General features: G+C 47.9%; 1 protein-coding gene across 2 annotated transcripts in view; it reads right to left on the reverse strand.

The window, feature by feature from the left end:
* GRIK4 (glutamate ionotropic receptor kainate type subunit 4) overlaps positions 1-18405 on the reverse strand; it is a 337173-nt gene that overhangs the window by 47383 nt on the left and 271385 nt on the right. For both annotated transcript variants that reach the window (XM_032285175.1, XM_032285174.1), the window contains one exon: positions 2267-2380. In XM_032285175.1, the coding sequence (XP_032141066.1) occupies positions 2267-2380 (114 nt within the window). The remainder of the gene's footprint in view (positions 1-2266; positions 2381-18405) is intronic.

Consider the following 18405-nt stretch of genomic DNA (forward strand, 5'->3'; position numbering starts at 1 on the left):
CTCATACAGGTTTTCAGGTGGTAGGAAATATTTAGTCAACAATCCAGTTTGGGATATCCAGAGGGTTGGCAAATTGCAGTTTCTTTCTGGCCAGAGTTGGTATTCAGGACAGTAGTGCCCTAGGTGCGGACGGCAGCCTAGCAGCGGGTGTTTCCTGGTGGCAAAAACACCTGGGGTCAGGTGCCTTCCACCAGCTGGTTCCTGATGGGCCACTGAGTGACCAGCAGGGCTTTAGTGCCCTCCAGAAATCTAGACATCAAGGCCAGAGCCTAGCTGCATGGCTGCCGCAGGTCATGGCAGGGTAGTTAGGACAAAAGCTGTGTGTGTCCATTTCTTTTGGATGTCCCACGACTCCAGTGGTCAATGTGGGGGAGGGGAGCTCCAGAAATGGTGCTGGCTGGAAGACTGCCTAGTGAGTGCCCACAGATGTGACGATGGCAAGACCCTGCCCTGGAGTTAAGAGGCCTGAGTTCCAGGCTCAGCCCTGGACTAGCTCCAAGCGTGACTTCAGTTTCCTTATCTGTAAATTGGAAATTATCACACCTGCCCTCCTTCCGCAAAGAGCCGTCTTGAGGACCAAATGAGAAAAAGGGTGCACAAAAGTGCCCTATGCAAGTGATTAAAAGACCACACACAGGAGGGTGGCAGGCTGCTGTCCTGGAGAAAGCACAGGCTTCAAACACATCATTCCTGGGTTTGAACCCTTATCTTTTACATACTAACATGTGGCCTTGCCCATGTTTTTAAGTTGATTGCAACTCGGTTTCTTCCTTTCTAAAATAAGAACAACACGACTATATTCATCTCCCGGGACTGCCATAAAAAGTACCACAACTGGTGGCTTAAAACAACAGAAATGTATCATGTCATAGTTCTGGAGGCTGGAAGGCCACATCGAGGTGTTAGTGGGGCCAGGCTCTCTGCAGGCTCTACGAAATGGTCCTTCCTTGTCTCCTCTAGTTTTCAGTGGTTGCCAGCAATACCTGGTACTCCTTGGCTTGTAAATGCATCACTCCAATCTCTGCCTTCCAATTCCCATGGCATTCTCCTCTGTGTCTGTGTTCAAATTTCCCTCTTTTTATAAGGACAGTAGACATTCGATCAAGGTCCAGACCAATCTAGTATGACCTAATCTTCACTTGAGTACATCTGCAAAGACCCTACTTCCAAATGTGAGCACATTCCCAGGTCCTAGAGGTTAGAATTTCAGCATGTATTTTGGTGGGAGGACACAAGTCAACCCCTCACAACAACCCCCATCACAGGGTTGGGAGAATAGGCTGGAGCTGCAAAGGTGGACAATCCCCCTTTCTCTAGAGCTGGGATATGGGGACTGGCAAGGGGTCACTTCTTCAGCAGGCATGTGGGGTGACCTCTTGGTCCCTCCCCTGTTGGGCAGCCTCAAGGTACGGGCTCTGGTCTGGAGCATACCATGGCAGCTGAATCATGGGCACTGAAAGTGACTAGCATATCGGGCGAATCTGTACGACACTCTGCACTTAGAGCCAGTTCGGCTTCAAGAGGAAAGGAAGGCTCTTCTGTCCAGTAAGGTAATCTAGCAAAGTCAGCTATTTGCTGGCACTGTAATGATTATCCATTGATGGATGGGACCCAGCCAGGGTGACTCTTCCTCTGCACTTCCCACCAGCCTTGAAGGTCATGTCCATACTCAGCTGCCTATTGGTGTGTTCTCACAAACTCACTGTGACACTCACCCTGGCCTACCCAGACAGAGGAGTCTTTTTTATAGGGGGCGTGGAATGCAGAAAAGGGCAGGCAGGGTATAAATGACATTAAATGATCTACCCTTTATTCTCCAGGACAGATCATCAAGAGAGAAAGAATCTACATTCCCTCACCAGATGCAACACTAGAAGTGAACACAGGTGGACTTGGAAGTGGGCATTGTGCTTGAGAAATGCTAGGGTGACTCATCTGGGCTGCAGGCCCTGCCTCCAGAAGGGAGCAAAGTGACCCACGGGGCCAATCACCAACACAGGATACACCACGTATTGGATGATCATTCTTGGTCATCACTATTCAGAGAGGCAGGAGCAATTTTTACTGGAAAGCCCACAAGCATGACTTCTCCATCCCTCTAGTTTGCAAGTTCGTGCAGCTGATAGGAGAAAAAATAGCCCAACACATTTGCATTTAAGTCTTGAAATCTAAATATTTCCGTGAGTCATTCATTATTCCAGTATAACTCAGTGTTTGCATGCAAATAACTTTAATGACATAAATGCTTATAAAATAAGTCTCTTACCATATGAACGCGGTAAAGAATGCTAATTCCCAAAGTCATGAATGGCTTAGAGAAATCAATCACCTTCTCCCGTTCAGCTGTAATGGTGAGGCCTGCCACAGCCAGATCTGCTTTCTGAAAGGAACAGAAACAGCCTGTCAGTGGGGTGGCCATAGGAGATGAGGCATGGAGACTTGCAGCCAGCAACCGTCACTGCTATTGGAGATGTGATGGTGGTCTGACTTCTTGCTTGAGGAGCGACTCTAAGTCAGCATAGCATAGCCCAGATCTGAATGATCACTCATAAAGGTACACGGATATTGAAGCTATAACTCATACTCACTTACCGTTAGATCCCTTTAAATACATAAATAATTTTGAAAACAGGGGTATCACTACCAGACTGTTCAGAGACGGTCTCTTAAGTGTCCTAGGGTAGGGGGCTTGGGAGGGGGAAACTGGAAGATTGGGCTCCTGCATTCTTAATACGTTTTCTTTTCTTTTTTCTTTTTTTGAGAGAGGGTCTGGTTCTATCACCCAGGCTGGAGTGCAGTGGCGCTATCTCCTCTCACTGCAACCTCTGCCTCCTGGGTTTAAGCAATTCTCCTGCCTCAGCCTCCTCAGTCGCTGGGACTACAGGTGCCTGCCACCATGCCTGGCTAGTTTTTATTTTTTTTTTAGTAGAGACAGGGTTTCAACATGCTGACCAGGATGGTCTCAAACTCCTGACCCCGTGATCCACCTGCCTTGGCCTTCCAAAGTGTTGGGATTACAGGCGTGAGCCACCACACCTGGCCCATTCTCAATATTGAATAGTGTTTGTTTTGTTCAGCGGACAAAACTCCACCGAGTGCCTATGGTGCATAAGAAACTTTGTTGAAGGGGGTTACAATGCAAGGTAAAAATACTGGAACCACAGAAATCAGAAAAACTTTAATGGAACCCCATTCATCCCATAGTGAGGAAGCAGAGACCAGGAAACAGCAAGCAGCCCAACGTCACAAAGCTCATCCCGGCCAGGGGTAGGATTCAGGCCTCCTGGATCACTGGCCACTTATGTCGCTGTCCAGGTTAAACTTCAGGCATCATTAGCAGACCCATAAGAAGAGTCTCTGGTCCCTTTAATGGAAAACAACCAGCATTTGTTGAAGAGAGGTTGCCTGCCTTTCCCCTTGCCTCCAAATTATATCTCAAGGACCCACATCTGATGAGCGTCAGCCCTGAATTAAAGCCTTCTGGGAAAGATGTTGTAGACTTCCTCAATACTCTTCTATGTCAGGAAGTTCTTCCTTGTATCTAATTTAAATCCACCCTGTTGAAAGCAAGTCTGTTTCCTATTAGTCTACTCTCCTGCAGCTGGGGAAGTGGGAAAAGCCCAGAACTGGTGCTCAGTTCTAATCCATGCTCTGCTTTAACTAACAACTAACTAACCAACCTGGACTAGTCATTTCACTTCTCTAGGCTTCCTTAACCTCATCCATAAATCAAGGATGTAGAGCTGAGAGTGTCAGCGTCCTTCCTAGCAATCCTCTGTGGTGGTTCTCAAAATGCTGTCTATGGGACCACCTGCCTCAGAATCGCCTGCTGGGTCAATTAAAATGTGAATTCCTAAGTCTCATCCCAGACCTCCTGGATCAGACTTTCTGGTGGTAGGACCCAGGAATCTGCATTTGTAAAAAGCTGCCCTGATGATTCTAACTTATACTGTACTAAGTGTTAAGAAACATGTTTTTATGACCTGGGTACTGTACCTCAGAGCAGCCTACGATGACTTACATTGTCTAATGCTGGTAGATCAGCTGATGCAAAAGGTGAAATAAGAAAAGTGAAGTGTGGTCCAACAATCTATAAACAGGTGAATCAGTTCTGAATGACTGTACATACAAAGACTGCTAAGAAAGTAGGGAGACAGATGTACTGGCCCTCATTTTACACACAAGGGAATTATGATTTGTGTACAGGAAGGATAAGTTGATTAGCAAAGGTCAGTTTTTTCTCCACCTCAACCCCAATCCTCCGTCACCAATTCAGGTTCCGTCCCATAAAGCAGTCACATGATCCAGCACGGCTTAACACACTTGGAGCATTACACAGTGAGATCATCCTTAAAAGCAACTAGAGTGCAGGTGAAAGAGATTTTTAATACAAAATAGAAAATGTGAATGACTCATTCTGTATTTCTCCAAGACAGTGCTGATGACTGCTATCAAGTGAATCAACCCTTGGGTTCAAAGTGAGGTTTGATTAGAAGATTGTTAGCGCCTTCATTTGGGGAACTCTTTAGAGGGTTGCTTGGGCCTTTCAGAGCCTCAGCCACTCCACAACAGTGGCACTGATTTGAATTCAGCTTTTGAGCATTGGTGTCAGGCAACAGAAATGAACGAAATTGGTAGCCAAGCGCAACCTGAAACTTGAGGAGGGGAAACGAGAGTTAAATGGGCTGGAACAAAGAAACTGAAGAAAAGAGAAAAATTAAAAGTGATGAAATGGGAAAGAGGTAAATGTGGCATCCAGTCCTTTCTCTTGTTATTTGAAAAGCATCCAGCCAGGCGTGGTGGCTCACGCCTGTAATCCCAGCACTTTGGGAGGGCAAGGTGGACAGATCACCTGAGGTCGGGAGTTCAAGGCCAGCCTGATCAACATGGGGAAACCCCATCTCTACTAAAAATACAAAATTAGTTGGCTGTGGTGGCACATGCCTATAATCCCAGCTGCTCGGGAGGCTGAGGCCGGGGAATCGTTTGAACCAGGGAGGCAGAGGTTGAGGTGAGCCAAGATCCTGCCATTGCACTCCAGCCTGGGCAACAAGAGTGAAACTCCATCTCAAGAAAAAAAAAAAAAAATCAATTAACCAAAGTCAACAACTCTATCCTCAAGTTTATTTTCCTCACACCCTGCTTTCCTCCAAAAAGGGCAAACTTTGGATTAAAATTTGGAAATCATTTCACAAGTCAATAAAAGTTGGCCAACAGTGACATTATGCTAGAACAATTCCACATGTCCCTATAGAGACACATCTGGAAATGAACAGCAGCTCACTGCCAGGTTCTTCCCCAGGCACACGGAGAATGACCACATGCCCAGGAAGGGGTTTTGACCCATGTTTGGACAGGGCATTTCTATCTACTCACTCACTGACATTTCCCTACAAACAGAGAAACTGCTTCATGTGCACATTGTTGGCACATTCCCACCAGCCCCAGGTTTTCTTTCCTTTGTCCCTGGTCAAGAGGACGCTGGGGATAAGGGAGGCAGGGAAGGAGAAAGGAAAGGGCAGTGACAAGCTGAAAGAAGCCATGGAGGTTTCCTGGAGGTTGCTTTTTGCATGTAATATTATATTCTCAGTACAGAGGTGTAATTACCTACTTTGTCTTGAATGCACTAGGGTATCAGCAACAATCACATAGGATCAGAGTATTCCAAAGCATGTGTGTTCGTTATTCCACCTTAGCTAAAAAGACATGGCTGGGAGTGGTGGCTCACGCCTGTAATTGAAGCACTTTGGGAGCCCAAGCTGGGCAAATCACCTGAGATCAGCAGTTCAAGACCAGCCTGGGCAACATGGTGAAACTGTCTCTACTAAAAGTACAAAAATTAGCCGGACGTGGTGGTGTGCATCTGTAGTCCCAGCTACTCAGGAGGCTGAGATAGGAGAATCTCTTGAACCCAGGAGATAGAGGCTGCAGTGAGCTGAGATAATGCCGTGGCAGTCAACCTGGGCAACAGAGCAAAACTCCCAAAAAAAAAAAAAAAAAAAAAAAAAAAAGACATGATGCTATAAAGCAGGCTTCAGATAAAAAGATTATGTGCCATGAAACCAAACTAATAAGATAGGGCGCTGGGACTGCGATTCCATCCAGGAATCGCTGGTGTGGGAGGCTGAAGGGCATGTAGAATGCTGAGGGGCATGGTACAATGAGAACTCATCAAGTCCTTCTGCTTCTCTGCCTCCTGGGGGATGTGTGGGGGCCAGGCTGGGAGGGGTGGGCATGCTCTCCAGAGGAAAGGGCAGGGAGCGGGACATCAGAAGACCTGGCTTTTGGTGTCTGGCTCCTGCTTTTGCAGCCACTGAAGTACACTGAGCTCCATCAAGACAGCACCAGGGCAAGTGAGAACCAGATGGGCAATGGGCAGCTCTGTGCCTTGCTGAGGAAAAACAGCTAAACACAGGCAAAGAAGACCCTAAGAATCCAAGAGGCAAAATCTCATCGGATGCACAGTCTGTGCAAACTTGCTGGGAGGAGCAGAAGGAGCAGCACCCAGCTGTCTCTGTTAGCTTCGCGAGTTTTCTCAGAAGTACTCAGTGCTGGAAGGCCATGTCTGCTAAAGAGAAAGGAAAATCTGCAGACAGGGCAAAGGTGGAAAAGGCCCGTTATGAAAGAGAAATGAAACCTGTATCTCTTCTAACTGGGAGACAGCAAAAACATTAAAGGATCCCAATGCACTCAAGAGGCCTGCTTTGGCCTTTTTTTTGGTTCTGTCCTGAGTATCGCCCCCAAACCAAAGGAGAACATCCTGGCTTATCCACTGGTGATGTTGCAGAGGAACTGGGAGATGCGGACTGACACCACTGCAGATGACCAGCAGCCGTATGAAAAGAGGGCTGCAAAGCTGGAGGAGAAATCCAAAAAGGATATTGCAGAGCTAAAGGAAAGCCTGATGTGGCAGAAAAGAGAGCTGTCAAGGCTGAAGAAAGCAAGGGAGAAAAGGAAGAGGTGAAAGACAAGGAAGATGAAGAGGGGGAGAAGGAGGAAGATGAAGACCGGGATGATGATGAAGAAGTTGGTTCTAGAGTATTTTTTTCTTGTATATAAAGCACTTAACACCCCCCACCAGCCATGGTACACAACTCATTCCTTTTAAAGAAAATAAGTGAAATATAAGGCGATGTAGAATTTGCTTTTTAATTGTAGTGTCTTTTTGTATGGTTAACACACTATTGAATGTGTCTTCAGATAACCCTGTCTTGGTGGTATTTTTAGTAGTCACCAACCTTGCCTGGCATAGTATGGGATTGTAAGTTGGCACAAAAATTTAAAAAGCAGGTTCTTGTTGATGCACAGCACAAATTAGTTATGTATGGGGTGGTGGTTTATTTACCTTAAGTTGACTCTGATGAAGCTTACACACAACAATTGTTGTTCTGTTAACTGAGTACCACTCTGTAATTGCAAAAACAAAAAGTTGCACCTGGCCGGGCACAGTGGCTCACACCTGTAATCCCAGCACTTTGGGAGGCTGAGGTGGGTGGATCGCGAGTTTAAGAGATCAAGACCATCCTGGCCAACATGGTGAAACCCTGTCTCTACAAAAAATACAAAAATTAGCTAGGTGTGGTGGGGTACGCCTGTAATCCCAGCTACTCAGGAAGCTGAGGTAGGAGAATCACTTGAACCCAGGAGGCAGAGGTTGCAGTGAACTAAGATCGTACCACTGCACTCCAGTCTGGGCAGGATAGAGCGAGACTGTCTCAAAAAAAAAAAAAAAAAAAAACCCAAAAAGTTGCAGCTGTTTGGTTGACATTCTGAGTGCTTCAAAGCAAATACAATTTTTATTATTTTTATTTTTTTTATTTTTTTGAGACAGAGTCTCACTCTCTCTCGCCCAGGCTGCGGTTCAATGGCATGATCTTGGCTCACTGCAACCTCCACCTCTCAGGCTCAAGCGATTCTCCTGTCTCAGCCTCCCAAGTACCTGGGACTACAGGTGTATGACACCAAACCTGGTTAATTTGGTATTTTTAGTAGAGATGGGATTTTATCACGTTGGCCAGGCTAGTCTCGAATTCCTGACCTCAGGTGATCCACCCACCTCGGCCTCTCAAATTTGTAAAATTTAAAACCAATAAGAAGCCCTAGCTATGGTCACTGGAGAGCCACAACCTCATCGCGACCTTAGGCAAATTATTCCACCATCTGAAATAGTGTCCTCAACTGTAAAATGAAAGGGTCCAAGTGGAGGCTGTCTAAACCCCTTTCCAGTTGTAAAATGCCCTTCTTTAATGTACCTGGCTAGAAGAGGCAGAGCTTACACGAATGGCCCCCACTTTGCTTAAATGGATGATGGTGGTCAGCACTACTGAATACTTTGAGGAGGAAACTGATGACCAGACTAGTCAGCAAAGAGCAGCAGCTAGCAGGGACTTTTATTTTAGGGAAAGAAATCCAGAAAGGTCAGAAAGGTACAATACCATCTGGGGAAGACAGGTCTAAAATCATAACCCGGGGGGGTAGGCAGCCAGAAAAGGTTGAGACCATTAGAGCCAGAGGGTAGGTCTGCGGGAGGAAGAAAAGGACCTGTGAAGGGAAGCAGAGACTGCTCCAGGCATCCCAGGCTCCTGGCTGTGGCATGGGGCGGATGTGCGGCCGCACAGGGGTATATAAATACATTCCCTCCGAGAGAAAGACCTCTCTCCTCTCCCTATTTTTGACTAAAAATGTTCTTTGAAGAGCTTTGTGTTCTGCCTCTAAGAGATCCCCTCTTTTATCTCCTGGATGTTTGTAGAGTTTACAAGGGGAGGGCAGGAGGGACCCAGTCTGGAGGTGACTTCCAAAACACACTCTCTTTGGCCTCCTGGAGATTAATAGGGGCCATGCAGCCACCACCATTCTATGAAAGCCTGAAGGCTCGGTGTGGCCACTGCTCTTCTCCTGGGATGTGAGCCTGGCTGGGAGGAAGATGAGCTTTCACAACAAGGCCGTGGTCTGCATCCGCCTGGGCCCGCTGCTCCCACTCTGGGCTTCCTGAGAAGGGCATGTGAGTGGTCTAATGGCAGCACCAGATCTGGAACCACTGGAAGCCAGCAAAGCCTTCCCATCTCCCTCCCCTTCTTTTTCAGACAGTTGCTGCCCCCTTCCGGGGAACACTCCCTCCCTCCCACTCAGCATCGCCCCAGCACCATGGCACTGACCTCTTGCAGCCTCAGGCCTGCCTCCTCCACCTGGCCTGGCTGCTCCCTCTTACACACAGTCATGCCAATGGGAGGACGGGATGAGTCAGGAGACCTGCCAATGCCTCTGCTCCTTGCCATCCAAATGTCCATGTGCGACTCACTTCCCTTCTCTGGGACTCATTTTTTTCCACTGTAAAATGGGACAATACCTGCCTATCATTATTATGTGAGAGTCAAGACAGATGATGGCTATGGAAGAGCTTTATAAATCATACAAACTGTAGAGTGCTGCCATACTAGTAAGGGGCTATTAAGGCAGCAGAGGGGGTAGTGGAACTTAGCTTACAGTATGGGCTAGACACCTGGACTCACACTCACTTATTTGGTGTATGACCTTGGGCAAGTCATTTATTCAGCTTTTTCTAAGCCTCAGTTTGCTTATCTATAACCCAGGGATAATAACAGTACCTAGCTCCTAGAACTGTTGAGAAGACGAATGAGACCACATCTGTAAGTGCTGAGCATGGGGTCTGGCTCCACGTAAGTAGCCAGCAAATGTTTGCAGTTGGGGTGACAATGCTTTTGCTGCTGCTGAACTTGACAATGAGGCTTATCTTAGCAAGAGCTTAGAAACAGATCTTGACCCATGATGAGTTGTGGGCGTGTCTGGAGGCAGGCAGGCCTGTTCTGTGTATGTACGGCCCTCACTGCTCACCATGGCCCCCAGACACTCAGCCCCCTGTGGCCTTTCCTGGGTGACCTGGATAACATGCACAGCTGTGCTAACACAATGTGCTTCTCTGGTGTGACTGTCTGTCTCTGTGGACCCATGTGGAGTCCAGGCCTCCCAGACCTCATGCTGTCCCATCCTTTGGAAAACTCTGGGAAAAATCCAATTCCTAGCTTGGAGAAAGCCAGTCATTCTCCCCAGCCCCTTCCTTGATAGATGATTCTCCTTTGGGGAGAATGAATTAAATGGCCTCTCTAGCTCCCTTTGAATTCTCTTTCAGATCCTCTCTGTTATCTCTGATCAGCTTCCAGATCTTTCTTCTCTGACCTTTTTACACTGCACCCCTCCCCTCAGCTTTCTGCCCCTGGGGAGGCCAGCTGCCCCTGCCCCCTCTCCACGCCGCAGCTTTCTACAGCTTTACAAGTCAGGCCTCCACGTCTCCTGTTTCACCTGCTGCTCGGGCTACAGAGTGCCTCCCATTCTTTGATGTCATTTAGCTCTGTAATTGTGTTACTTAACTCTGGAAAGCTTTGGGAAGCTACAGTTGGGATGAGAAAACGCTACCCTAAAGAAGGTTGTACTGAGCATTCCTGAAAACCTTCATTCCAAGGTAATTGTCTCTGGAGAGCCCCTATATATTGAAAAGGCTTATGGAATTCCAAGCAAGGCCAGGCCTGGGCTGTGAAAATGAGGCTGGCATTATCTGTAAACACCCGGATAGGAAGCAGCTCTGCACCCAGCAAGCCTGGCTTTCCTGGGAGGGATAATGCACATTTGACTCTGGATGAGGGTCTGGGTTGAAGGTAACATGGGGCTGAGCTCCCTGGCGGATTTCAGGCTGGGTGGGAGCTGTCTGCAGAGCGCAATGCCCCTCCCCGCCTATTTCCTCCTCTCTAATGCTCAGTGTACCCTCACATCTCTTCACTGACCCTCTGCCCTGCACCAGGCAGCGTGCAAGGTGCTGGGATACTATGGTGAACAAATACAGGCATGGTCTCTGACAGCAAAAAACTTACAGGCCAATGGAGGAGGTGAACAGGTATAGGGATTGTAAAAAAGAAAAATTGCAAAATTGCACATGGGCGGTGTTTATAGAGGTGTTATACATGGCACCATGAGAAGGTGAAATGGGGTTTGGACAGAGGCTGAGAGATCCACAGGGGATTTCTGCAGATGAGACTCAGCTGCCTGAACAGGAATGACCAGTGACGAGGCCTGGGCGAGCATTCCCACAGAAGGCACAGCAAGGGTCAAGGCCCTGATGCAGGAGGGAGCTTGGTGCTTTCAGGGGTTATAGGAAGGCCAGAGTGGCTAGAACACATGTCCAGGAGCATGCTGAAAGATGAGGCGGGAAAGGCAGGTGGGGAGCAGAGGATGCAATGCCCCAGAGAGCAATCAGAAGGCCCTGAAGTATTTTCTACAGTGAATGTCCTACAGTATCGGATTGTAATATCAATACAGCAACACCCATATCCCTTCCTGTGTGTCAGACACTGAACTAAGCCCTTTATATGTTACCTCACTCAGTACCCACAAAACCTCTGTGAGATAGGTTACCACTATTATCCCTATTTAACAGATGAGAAAATGAACCACAGAGAGTACAAGTAACTTGCCCCAGGTTGCACAGCAAGTAAGTGGCAGAGCCAGGATTCAAACCCAGGTAATTTGGCTTCAGAGTCTGCATGCTGAATCTGCCACACATTCAATCCACTCTAAGGGAGGCACAAAAGGGCCCTCTGCACTTTTCTCCTCACTCCCTTGCTGTGTATGTCACCACACTCCAGGCAATCCGGTCTCCACTCCACCACTCCACCAATGTCACTCTAGCCAGGTCAGCATGACCTCCATGGTACAATGACCAAGGGGTGCTTGAGTCCTTGTCTTGCCAAGCCTCCTAGCCTGCCCTTCTTTCCAGTCCCTGCAGGGGCCCTCCTAATAAGGCCAAGGTCAAGGACATAGCTCTCCTTCCCTCCACCTGCTCTGTCTTGTGACTACATTGCCTGGGTCACTGGCGCCAAGCCAAACTGGGTTCAAGTCCTAGCCCTGCCAGTTACTATGTGACCTTAGATAGGTATGATATCCTCTCCTACCTCATTTTTCTTATCTGTAAAATGGGGATCATAATTGCCAATTCAGATATGTTATGAGGATGAAGGAAATAATCCATATAATGCACAAAACACATTACCTGGAATAAAGCAGGTGCTCCATATTTCTAGCAAAACTCACTTATGCACCACCACAACTATACCTGTCCTACCTCTTTAAGAAACTATTCACAACTCCCACTCCTCTGCAGTCCAGCATGGGAGTCTGGCTCTCGTGGTCTGCCTACAGCTACAAGTTCAGCCCCACCTCCATCACTCTTCTCCCAGACACTGCCCCTCCCCTGCAGCCAGGCCAGTTCAGCTGACTCTCAACACACCTTGTGCTTTTCTGCAGTTATATTTACCCCATATCAAAAGTCCAACCATCAACTCCACTTACTCTTCAAGATCTATTCAAAGTTTACCATCCTCATAAAACCTTCTCTGATCATCTTCCCAGGCATAAGCCCTCCCTCCTCTGTCGCCAACGAGAGAAGGCAATGCTCATGCCACCCGCCGTGGCACATACTATAAATTTCCTTGTGTTAGAACAGGAGGCCTGGGCTCCCATTCCAACTCTGCCACCTAGGAGCTGCGTAACCTTAACTTCTCTGTGCCTCAGTGTGTTCACTGATGAAGTAGGGAGAATGATAGTTCCCACCTCCATGGAGCTTCTATGGGAATTAAGTGAGCAACCTGCACAAAGTTTAGGCCTGACACAGATAACTCACAATAAACGTTAGCTCTTACTATGACTGCTGTTGACATTTGTCTGCATATCTTATCTCCACATGACATAAGTTTCTTGAAGCAGGGATCAAGTCTTTTAAAAGCTTAACATAAACACCATTTCAAAGCTGCCATTAGTCCTGTTTTGGAGACCTAGAAGCTGAGACCCAGAGAGACTCATAATTTGCTCACATACACACAGCTAGGACAAGAAGAAAGCTAGCTTCAGACCCCCATTTACACATTCTCAGGACTGTGAGCTTGGATTTATTATTTCTGCACTGTTCATAGTGACTTTCCCCAAGTGGCACGTAGTAAGTCCCTAGTGAAGAGCCAGTGCTGCCAACAGCGTGGCTAAGGAGGGGACCCCCTCTAAACGTAGACTGCCCTCAAGCCCCATCTTGCTGGCAGCTGAAGAGGGCTGATTTCTGACAGATGCCTGTATGCAGGAGGGATTTTTGTCAGAAGGCTGGAACATTACAACGCCTAGATTCAGGTCAGACTTAAGTCCTCATCCTCCACCTAAGGAAGACTTGAAGCCCTGGGTTTCCCACTAGAGGGCACCCTTCTACCCTTGCCCCGCTCCCCAGACCCGGTTCCCCCTAACACCTAGGACATCGTCATAGACCAGACGCCCAACCAGAAGAGGAAGGGCCCCATGCTCCATTCCAGCTTAAAGCAGCTGTCAGCAGCCGGGTGTTAATTACAGCCCGGGAAGGAATGGAGATGACAGGCCTAGGCTGAGCCAGAGGCCGGAAGACTGGCTCCACGGAGCTGCTTCCAAATTCTCCACAGGCCCCCGTCCTTTTGTGCTGTGCAGTTGAGCAGAATAACATCTGCATCTCAGCCCATTTCAAATTAGATTATCTACTGACTTCCTGTCTTTTGAACAATTTACCTGGGGTGACTTTCTCTCTCCCACCCTCACCTATTGAGATGCCCAGGGAACTTGCCAGGACTCACTGGGGTCACCGAGCTGCAGGGCAATGAGATCAGGAACCGGGGAGGCTCACTCCCACTCCTGGCCCACGCAAGCATCCGCAAGGCTCATCCCTTAGACTTTAGCATCACAAGCCTGGGAACGCGCACATCTGCTCTCCTGCCACATGAGTCAGGCTGTCTGCCCACACCACCCGTCGCGGGCTGGAGACAAGGAGAAACTCTTAGGGGTCACATGGCACCTGCAAAATATTTGGTGTCCTTGTCCACTGGGGAGACTGGATGCCAACCTCACCGTTTCTCCCTTGTTTCAGAACCAGGATATGAAAACAAAGATCAGGGAATAAGGGAACAGTAAATAGCACTGAATTGCTCATTGCTCACCTGTGCCAACACACACACACACACACACACACACACACACACACACACACACACACGTCTTTGCTAACCAATGCGAGCCTATGTTTGTAGAAATCATCCCTGCTCACTGGGCCGAGCCCATCCACAGCAATGCTTGAAGAGACAGAGACCGAGAGGGCTATTAGCATTCCTGGGGAAGTGGCAATGTCACCCGCAGGTCCAAGTGCTCCCTGGCGCTATTTCTCGAGGTTACAGCTTACTCTAGGGGCTGGATGAATTTCTTTAGAGTTAAATTAAAGTTCCCATGAAATATTTAGTTGGCCCGGCACAAGGCTGTCATTGGCCTGCGGAGGGCAGATTTTAGGAAAGAAACCATGCTAAGGAAAGAAGGGGCTGGCAGGTCATTTGCAGGTGAAATCATGTGGCACAGAGGTCCAAGCTGGCTTGTGAGGCCAAGCAGATGGTATTCATCCTTGACCCTCTCGTAACAGGCTCCCATTCACTGGCCCACGAATCCTCTTGCTTTTTGGGGTCAGGCAGATGCATGTTTGAATCCCAGCCCTGCCATTCACCAGCTGAGCAATTACCAGAAATCTGAGCTTCAGTTTCCTCATCTCTAAAATAGGCAAGATACTGTCTACTTCTTCTGAATGCAGTGAGGGTTAAATCTAAGACCCTGTGTAAACAGAGCTCATGTGCAGTACGGCTTCTTATAATCCCCTTTCCCACCGCAGCCAGAGAGGTCTTTGGGAAAGCTAAAGCAGATGATGCCATTCTTGTCCATGTTGCCTTTTTACGCTGTGTGTGTGTGTGTGTGTGTGTGTGTGTGTGTGTGTGTGTGTGTGACAAAGTCTTACTCTGTCGCCCAGGCTGGAGTGCAGTGGTGCAATCTTGGCTTACTGCAGCCTCTACCTCCTGAGTTCCAGCAACTTCTCCTGTCTCAGCCTCCAGGATAAGCTAGGATTACAGGCATGCGCCACCACACCCACCTAATTTTTGTATTTTTGGTAGAGATGGGGTTTCACTGTGTTGGCCAAGCTGGTCTCACACTCCTGATCTCAGGTGATCCGCCTGCCTCAGCCTCCCAAAGTGCTGGGATTACAGGCATGAGCCACCGAGCCCAGCCCGCCTTCTTAATCTTTTTTATGCCATGGACCTCTTTAACAGTTTGCAGGTACCGGTTAACCTCTTATTTTAAAATGTTTTAAAATGGCTACATAGCAATACAGTTATCAAAATATGTGTACAGTTTCTCTGGTATGGTGGCATCTCTTTACATAGCAAGAGCTGGAAATGGGTCTCATAGCAACACTAAGTTAACACCATTGGTGACAAAGTCACAGGCATGGTTAATACCACGAAGCTTTGTTGTCCACATTCATAACTGAAAGGAATACTACATTTCTGTTTGAACTTAGAAAATATATAGAGATGTTAATTTTTCTTTTCTTTTTTTTTGAGATGGAGTCTCACTCTGTCACTCAGGCTGCAGGGCAGTGGTATGATGTGGGCTCACTGCATTCTCCGCCTGAGGTTAAGTGATTCTCCTGCCTCAGCCTCCCAAGTAGCTGGGACTACAGGCACGTGCCCCTCCACCCAGCTAATTTCTGTATTTTTAGTAGATAAGGGGTTTTGCCATGTTGGCCAGGCTGGTCTTGAACTCCTGACCTCAAGTGATTTGCCCACTTCGGCCTCCCAAAGTGCTGGGATTACAGGTGTGAGCCACTGCACCCGGCCAATTTTTCCTTTCTAGCTTTGTGGACTCTCAATGCTATCCTCAAACCATGGGTATATGTGGACCCCAGGAAAAGAACCCGGAGACTTCCAAGTTCATTGACAATAAAGTCCCAACTCCTTACCGTGGCCCACCAGGCGTTGGTGATACGGCAGCCTGCTCACCACACTCTAGCTAGTTATGCTAACCCCCTCCCTGATTTCTGAATGTGACAAGTTCACTTTCCACCTTGGGATCTTGGAGTTTACTCTTTCCCCTCCACATATGCAAAGCCCAGGCCATGACCCACTGGTTTCTCACGGTTCTGACCTCAGCTCGAGCACCATGCCATCAGTGTGGCCTTCCCTGCGTGCCCACCTAACGGGCCCCTCTTCCCATGACACTGGCTCATTATCCTGCTTTATTTTCTTCACAGCAGAAAGCATGACCTGAAACTGTCTTATTTGCCAGTTTACCTGATGACTGTCTAGAATGCCATCCTCAGGAGGGAGTGACCTTCGACCGCCCTAGTCACCATATAACTCCAGTGTCAAGAACCTGCCATGTGCCAGAAACTACATAAACATTTGTTGAAGTCATGATCGAATGAATGAATAGACAAATCCAAGAAAGAGGAGCTCCATTAACATTATTCTCTTTCCTTGGCTCTCAACTAGGGGAACAATTTTATAGTAGAATGTTTTGACTAAGGGCACACCCTCTAGGGCCAGCTTAGCCACTTACTAACTGTGTAATCTTAGGCCAGTTACTTAGCCTCTTTGTCCCTCAGTCTCCTCATCTGGAAAATGGTGTTAGTAATATTACATACTTCATAAGTATGTTGGGAAGATTAAATTAATGAATATATAAAAAGCACTTAGCACAATGCCTGAAACATAGGGAACGTTCCAGAAGTGTCAGCTTTTATTATTTTGTCGCAACTTAAAGGATTCACTTCCATTTTATTTATTTTTTAAACTATTATTTCAAAAAATTCAATGTAGGTATTGAAGCAAGTACAAAGAAATCCCATGATTAAAAAAAACCAATATGCATTATAGATGTCAGTGTTTTATAGCTCAGTTGTGAAAGAGAACTGAGAGCTTAGGTCCAGACAGGTCATGGTACGCGGCAAAGCCCAGAGAGGCCTGAGGTTCGCTGCCTCACGTCACTACTGCCATCGCCATCACACCTGACTTTCCAAAGACTGACCATCAATTTATATACGTCGAATCAAGAAATAAATGGAATCATATCTGAGTTTTCAGGAAGATAATCTCACTTCTAACCCAAATGCACCCTTTATTGTTAAAACCTCCAGCCCACAATGCAGTCACCAATAGGCCATGGGAGAAGGGGCTCTCAATTTCCGGCAGCGAGTCCACCCTCTTCTGCCAGTCTCCCATCCCTGCCGGCTGCCAAAAAAAGCTGGTGAAGCTCTGGGTTGCCAGCAACGGGCAAAGCTAACTGGCCCACATGGGGATCCAACTTGCAGACCTGAACTAGTGAGCAAGGGCTTGTGCTGGCCTAGCCAGCCCTACACCTATTTGGAGGCTGTAGGTTCCAGGCCTGTTTGGGGGCCTGTGTAAAGCCGGCCTGGGCAAGCTCGGGCAAGACAGTCCTGCTGTTGCAGGAGCCTGACAGTGCCACCAGCTCACGGCGCTGTCTTCCTTTCATCTTCCCTCCCATTTGTCAGCCCTGTAATTAGGAATGGTGAGATTCACAGGCCTGTTATTAGCACTGTTTTCACTGGGTGAAATAAAGTACCACCAACTGCTGGGAGCATTGCCCACAGCCATGGAGAACTTCCAGAGGCCTCCCCTGTGCCCTTTCTCTTTTTCTCCTTCTTCCCCCATCCCCTACAGCTCCTGCTGGACACAGGGGAGACCGCGCTCTGCCTCAGAGACCAACTGTGAACTGCCCCACCGCCCCAGGGAGTGAGCAGCGATGTGACTGATCAGATCCGCAGAGCGGACAGCATCTGGCCTCTTCTCATTTCCAATCAGTATGCGCACACGTTGAAACCACTACAAAGGGCAGCAGGGCATTTCCTCAGGAATCCTTGCCATCTTTTGAGGAAGAGAGCTGGAGACATTGTCATGAACCTCTGGCCACTCTTCCTGGGTGATAAAGTGTAGCTGGTCTTTTTCAGAGAAGTGTCCTACTGTTGACATGGCTCTTATGTCCATCGATAATCATACCCCAAAAGCTATTTTCCACAAATTGTACTTGAGACCCACAGCAACGTCTGAGGTTGGCATGAACTATTTAGAGATGAGGACAATGAGACTCAATTGAGTTACGTGGTGTTACATTTGGAATAATGGTTACCTTTGGGCGGACGGAAGGTGTAGAGAGTAAAACAGGAAAGGCGTGAGTGGGGACAACGGGGGCGCTCAGGGTGCTGCCAAGGGTATATTTCTTGATCTGGACAGTGAGTGACCACACAGGGATATCCTCTTTGTGATCATTCATTAAGCTGACACAATTTGCGCACTTTTCTAAATGTCTATTTTAATATAATTTTCTTTAAAGTTCAGTGGTTTCCCAAGCAGAAGAGAGAATGGCCACTGTCGAGCCTGCCGTTAAAAGCTCTGCTGACTCTGCGGTGAGGCGCCTGGAAGGGAAGCCAGGGCTGCTGCCCCCGTGCCCACTGCTGCAATGGTGACCTCACACGTGCAAGGGAGCCACGCTCAGGCCTGG

The sequence above is a fragment of the Sapajus apella genome, unplaced genomic scaffold (assembly GCF_009761245.1).
Source record: "Sapajus apella isolate SASKATOON/1434 unplaced genomic scaffold, GSC_monkey_1.0 scaffold16, whole genome shotgun sequence".
NCBI lineage: Eukaryota > Metazoa > Chordata > Mammalia > Primates > Cebidae > Sapajus > Sapajus apella.